Source organism: Ailuropoda melanoleuca, chromosome 4 (assembly GCF_002007445.2).
Source record: "Ailuropoda melanoleuca isolate Jingjing chromosome 4, ASM200744v2, whole genome shotgun sequence".
Taxonomy (NCBI): domain Eukaryota; kingdom Metazoa; phylum Chordata; class Mammalia; order Carnivora; family Ursidae; genus Ailuropoda; species Ailuropoda melanoleuca.
In genome coordinates, this window is record NC_048221.1 from 131209638 (window position 1) to 131215806 (window position 6169).

The window sequence follows — 6169 nt, forward strand, 5'->3', positions numbered from 1 at the left end:
CAGAGAAGGACAAGAGGAGAGCACCAAATTCTGGGTGCCTTCAAGCCAGCCTGGGGTCAATGCCCAGCCCCTTTTGCACCTGGAGCGTATATCGGAAGCAAAGGACTCCTCAGAATAGGCACATACTAAGCTACTATAACAGGACCCAAAGGCAACGACACCCAAACCCACTTGCATATGCATTTTCTTTCGCTGTGATTTTTTTTTAAATATCCTAAAGTAAAAGTATCTCTGTCTACTTGTCAATTTGCAAAGGATCTCCCCTACCCCTGCTCTGGCCTCCCTCCCAATTAGCTAATGCGGCAGAAACCACAAGAACAAAGAAACCTCAGCCTGGTGTGAACTGTGGAACACTTTATTGAACACAAATGAACAGAAGTCAGGTTTCCTCGGTGGTTCGACCTAGGCGCCAGCAAGGCAGTGAAAGGAATTTTTGAGGAAATGTTGGGGGCAGAGGCAGAAGCTCCAAGGGAAATAATTTAGAAGACAAGAGGAATGACAGCCTCATCAGAAATGCTTCTGATGGTTGAAAGAAATGAGGGTACCAGAGATGGGGCAGCAGAGAAACCGTCGAGAAGCCCAGGAGCGAGTGTTTGGCGAGAAAGCTCTCCACTGCCCAGCCCACACTGACCTGAGGTGAGCTGGAAGGAAAGGCATCGTGACTCGGAGAAGGACCCAAGCTTTGGACTTCAAGCTGAGCTCTCCAGCTCGCTAGTTAACCATGTGCCACTAGCTAATCGTGGAGTTTTACGCTGTGGAGCTGGCCCAAATCTCAGTTTCCTCATCCTCAAGATTGGACCAATCATGCCCAGCTCCTGGCATTGTTAGGAGGATTACTGAAATCCTAAAGGTGAAGATCTGACCACCACATAGTAGACACACACAAATTGTGGTTCCCTGTCCAAGCACCAGAAATAACTTCTGCCTATTTATGAGCTTTGCCCGGGCCAGCTGCTTCTAAGGGCTCCCTAGCGGAATCAGGGAGCTGGTCCAGCTATCCTCCCCCACAGGAGAGGCATCTTCACCGGGATTGCTGCCCAGGTCAAACGCTGATGAACAGCTGCCGCTCCTGGGCAGGGCTGGAGCTGCAGAGCCTGTCTGGGGCGGGCTCCCTCTGTGCTGAGCTCCGCCATGTTTGTGTGACAAGGCCCAGAGCCAGAGGCCCCTCCCACAAAGCTGTCAGCTTCTCCTCATTTTCCAAATGCCTCCCCTCCGGTGGACACCTTAGGAGCCCTGAGGGCCAGCCCAGCTAGTAGGTGAGTCTGTGGCTTTCCAGGTATTTGGAGAGTGAGGACAAGCAACTCCTCTACTCATCCACAGTGTCGGGTCCCCAAAGGCAACCAAAATTACCCAAGCTATTTGTAAACCCCTAGACATCCCTAGACATCCCTTCCCCATATTGCTATCTTCCCTAATCCTCCTCCCCAACACATGAAACCACACACACATACACACAAATACATATATAGATACATGTGCACAAACATACACTCTCACATGAATATCTATACATGAAGAAAATCTTGATACTGTCCAACACTTTCTCATTTCTTCTATAAAGCACTAGCAACAAATATATGAGAAGTTGGTGAAGGTTTGTACACATAGAATGACATTTTAGCAACTGTCCCCCACCACAACTCATCGCTCTTGATAACAATATATACGTATTCTTCAGTTATAAGAACACTAATCAGAAATAAAGTTAGATTCCTTCTTTGCACTATAGACAAAAAAATAAAATGCAGGTACATTAAAGATACATATAGGGGCACCTGGGTGGCTCAATCAGTTGAGCATTCGACTCTTGATCTCGGCCAGGATCTTGATCTCAGGGTCATGGGTTCAAACCCCATGTTGGGTTCCATGCTGGGCATGGAAACTACTAAAAAAAAAAAAAAAAGTGCATAATGCCTATTTTAAAAAGATACATATACAACTATGAAAATACTTGAAAAAATCAGAATGTTTGGATAGCCTTGGGACTGGGAAAAATTAAGCAAAAGGAAACAACACATAAGCCACAAAAAGGGGAGAGATTTGATCATATAAAAATGAAAAGCTTCCTAGAGCAAAAAGATACCATCATCAAATCATAAATATATGATACCATAAATAAGGACTATCTACAAAAATGATAGATTGGGAGGAAATATTTTCAATATGTATAATGTACAACTCTCCCAAATTAACAAAAAGACAACACAATAGAAAAATAACAAAGAACATAAATGGACAAGTTACAGCAGAGCAACCAAAATGAACAAAAGTCACATAAAGTAAAAAAAAAAAAAAAAAAACCCAAAAACAGATGCATCATCTCAAATAGTAGATGGGGAAATTAAAATTAGCAGTGATGTAACCATTTTTTACCCATTAAATATTCAGAAGATTGTCATATCCAGAGACAATGTGGGACAGCCGGTTCTTTTGTATAATGTTAGAGGGACCGTAAATAACTGCAAACTTTTATAAAAGTCATCTAATAGTCTTTATTTAAGTTGAAAATGTGCATACACTCCGGTGCAGGAATCCCATTTCTGGGAAATTCCCTGGCTACTTAAAATATCTGTAGATAAAGCTAGTTGTCTGCGATATTTGTTACATTTTTTTGTAACAAAAAACTGAAACAACGTAAATATTATTCAAAAGGTGACTCATTAAACAAATTATGCAACACCTGTGCCCTTGCACGTTGAACCTCTGATATCCACTGCACCCTTCACATGTGTAACTTAGAGCAAGCCTGTGCTTCTCCTTTCTCCTCTGTAAAATCAAGGTAATAATGGTACTTAACATCGTAGATTTATGTGTGTTACATTGGAAGGACTTCTATTATGTGTTGCTAAGTAAAAATTTCAAAAAAGCCATTTGCAGAATTAAAGGCATTTTTAAATGTATATATGCCTATATTTATTTGTATATGTGTGTATCCACAAAGGAAAAAAGTGGAGAAGTTATACGTTAAATTGTAACACACCTACTGCTTTTGTTAATGTGTCATTACAAAGGAAAAAAGCACCAACAGGAAAAGAAACGACTGGAAACCTTAACAGACTAGTCATTGAAAAAAATGCAAATGGTTAATAACCATTGGGAGAAAAATGCAACCTTAAAAAAAAAAAAGCAACTCTTTAATTCAAAGGTTTTGAGAACCTCCTCCATGCAAAGTCACCTTTTCAATGCCTTGTGCCATTCACGTTGGCCAAGCTGAGAATGGGTATCACGCAGCCTGAGACGGGGCACTGTGCACAGGAGTCTGTGTTTGTGTATAAGTGCATGTGGAGTGGGGGTGGTGGAGAGGGGGGGAGGATGTGTGGGGGAAGAACAGATACCTCTGGGGGGGGGGGTTGATAGACCTGAATTCTAATCCCAACCCTTTCACTCATCTATAGAATTAAAATAGTCTCTTATTCTTTTTGAACCAATCACTTTGTTTGAGAAATGAGCAAGTGAAGGAATTTGGTGAGGTTATTTTCATACCAGGCCTGGCACAGGGAGTGTCTGCCCCAAGCCCTGCTTCAGGCCCACCCTGTGGGGCTGAGTTCTCCCCCACTCCCTCCTCCTTCTTATCTGCTCATCTCCAGGCACCCTGTCCCCTGCATTAAGAGGCGCTCGCCTTTACTTCACTGTATCTCAATGTAGCCTGTCTGCCTGGGCCTTGCTATTTACCATGATGCTAATTCCTTCTGCATCTACATGATTTGGGTTCCCGCAAAAGAAAAGGCATGATTTTAGTCACACAAAGCACACGAGGGTACAGACACACACACACAGGCAAGCACACAGACAAAATAAAAACAAGAATGCTATAGCCCTTTACTTGATGCAAATCTTTCTAAATAAGAATCCAGATGTCAGGCAGGTTGCTACACAAAATATGGGTGAGTTAGCCACAGAAAGAAAGCTCCCACCACCGAAATAGTGAGAGAAGATCAATTGTAACAATTTTACATTATCGACACAATGCATTCCAAATCATTGATCCTTTAAAATACCTTGGACGGGCAGAGAAGGGCCCAGCAATCGGTCTCTTTGCTACAGGCTCCTCTCCTGAGAAACCGTGGGAAAACTGGAGGCAAAATACCTGCTTGTCTGGCTTTTAAGTGTTCTGGTAGCTTCAACAAGTCCAGTGGGAATTCCCTCACAAGTTTGCAGACGACAGAGTCACCATGCTTACTACATATAAAAAACCTATGTGCCGTCGTTCCGTGAGCTAGTCCAGGTCTTTAAAGCTGTCCTGTCCCTGCCCTGCCCAGGGGCTGGGATGCGTCGGGGTCCGGGCTCAGGCGCTCTGGGGCCGAGGCTCCCTCCCGCCGTTGAGGAGATCTGTGAGCTCCCCGATGTACTCGATGGTGTACTTCAGCGTCTGGATCTTGGTGAGCGGCTGGCCCCTCTGGCTGTAGACAGGGGGCAAGTAATTCCGCAGGGTGTGCAGGGCGTCGGCCAAGGTCCTCATCCGAAGCTTCTCCCTCTCGCTGGCCTTCCGTCTCCGCTGCACAGACATCCTGACTTTGGCACCCTTCTGGGCCTTGGGGCCCCCAGCGCCCTGCAGGTACGCAGGCTGGAAGGCTAACATATTGTAGTCCACGTCCACCAGGCCACCCGTCCCACTGCCCCCGCTGGTGGCACCTCCGTGCCCACAGGGCAGCCCAGCCACAGCTGGACGGGGAGAAGAAGAATAGGACTCCAGTGAGGGAGCCGGAGACAGGCTCTGGGTGGGGGAAGCCTGGTTCAACTCAAAGGGCCCTGCCCTGTTGTTCCAGTCCCAGGAGGACAGCAGGCCGGGGCTGTCCGAGGGGCCCAAGCCCTCTTCGAGGCTGAGGAAGGTCTCACGCAGGTTGTCCATGCCTGGGGGACAGCTGCAGAGAGAACGGCTCCCTGGCAAGTGAGAAAGAAAGTTCTGCAGCCAGCCAGGGCAGAGCTCTCTTTTATGATGGTGGGGGAGAAGTGATGAAGTGGGAAAGAGGGCTGGGGAGGAGGAGTTCAAAGGAGACACCAAGGACCAAGATGGAAAATGAACTCTTCAGGTGTCACTTTCTCCTCATTGATAATTAGCATCTTCCAGCTAAAATGTCTTTAAACAAAAAGGCCTCCTAGAGAAGAAAAAAGGAATTATCTTGTTGTAACTAAACCAATTAAGGCCGCCTAACTAGACTTAGCATTGTCCTGTGGAACTCATTAATGAGGGAGCCAAAGAAAACAAACCTGGGGCAATTTGCAGCCTGGAGGTGGTGGCCCAGGGCCCTGGTGGAGAGTAGCAGGGTGCCCCAGAGGGCCTCCCTCCCCAGCAAGACCTAGAGACTTCAGAGCAGATGGGGTGTACTGGAGAGAAGCAGTAGGATCTGGGGACAGGTAGCCAGCCCCTCTGGGCTTGGATTCCCCAGCGTGTCAAATGCAGAGCATAACAGCTCTTCCTTCATAGGGCTCTGGGGAGGAGAGCACCCCTCAGACATACGGCAAAGGCCAGTTTCCCTCTTGCCTTTCTCTTCAGCACATTCTCCTGAGTTTTGGGAGAGTGCGGACATGCCTCCAACATGCCCCCACTCAGAATGACAAAGGCCAGCAGCTCCAGTAAACCCAGAGCCTTAGTGAGCAGGAAATACCCTTCAAGAAGCTTAAAGCCCTTGCTTTAACGGAGCAGATTGGGAGTCCCCACAGCAAACAGAGCTAGTGAAACAGAAAACTCGTTTAAAGCAGGGAGTCTGCAGAATACCTGGCATTTTGCCTTCTGAAGGTCTTTTAAAAATCCAGCTGCAGTGTCACACCTTGTTTTTTGAAATGTATAGAGGAAGTGTGAAATTAACTGGGGAGCCTGTTTTCCCCACCATCGCTCCAAATGCCGCTGAATGTGTTAAGTTGGATGGCCCTGCTAGTTTGCTTCACTTCCTATATGCTCTGAGATCGACCCTGTGTGTTGGAAAGAGGTCTCATTCCCCATTTGTCCCCTGCACGTAACTTATTCTCCACGTAACTAATTCTGCAAATGAGAATTAACATCAGATCCGAGTGAGTTACATACCGGAGTAGTATTAACGTGTTCTTGAACATGGTTAAGTCCCTTTGCAATTATTGAAAAGAAATGTCAATGGTCTAATTAGCACATTCACAGTGTTTTTTAATTAGCTAGGCTCAGGGAAGAAAAAGCGGAAGCAGGTAATTTGTAGAA

The 6169-nt window shown here is 46.1% G+C and overlaps 1 protein-coding gene across 1 annotated transcript; it reads right to left on the minus strand.

The window, feature by feature from the left end:
- Nucleotides 1-2239: 2239 nt before the first annotated feature.
- MSGN1 (mesogenin 1) lies at nt 2240-5568 on the minus strand. Its single transcript, XM_034657316.1, has 2 exons — nt 5209-5568; nt 2240-5096 (listed from the first exon to the last, which is right to left on the minus strand). Exon 2 carries the CDS (start codon nt 4847-4849, stop codon nt 4286-4288), a length of 564 nt encoding a protein of 187 aa, XP_034513207.1. The 5' UTR covers nt 4850-5096; nt 5209-5568; the 3' UTR covers nt 2240-4285.
- Between the last annotated feature and the right edge of the window lie 601 nt (nt 5569-6169).

What these genes read in the sequence shown, in the direction of transcription:
- MSGN1 (XM_034657316.1), bottom strand. Translation starts at nt 4,849, where the DNA reads ATGGACAACCTGCGTGAGACCTTCCTCAGCCTCGAAGAGGGCTTGGGC.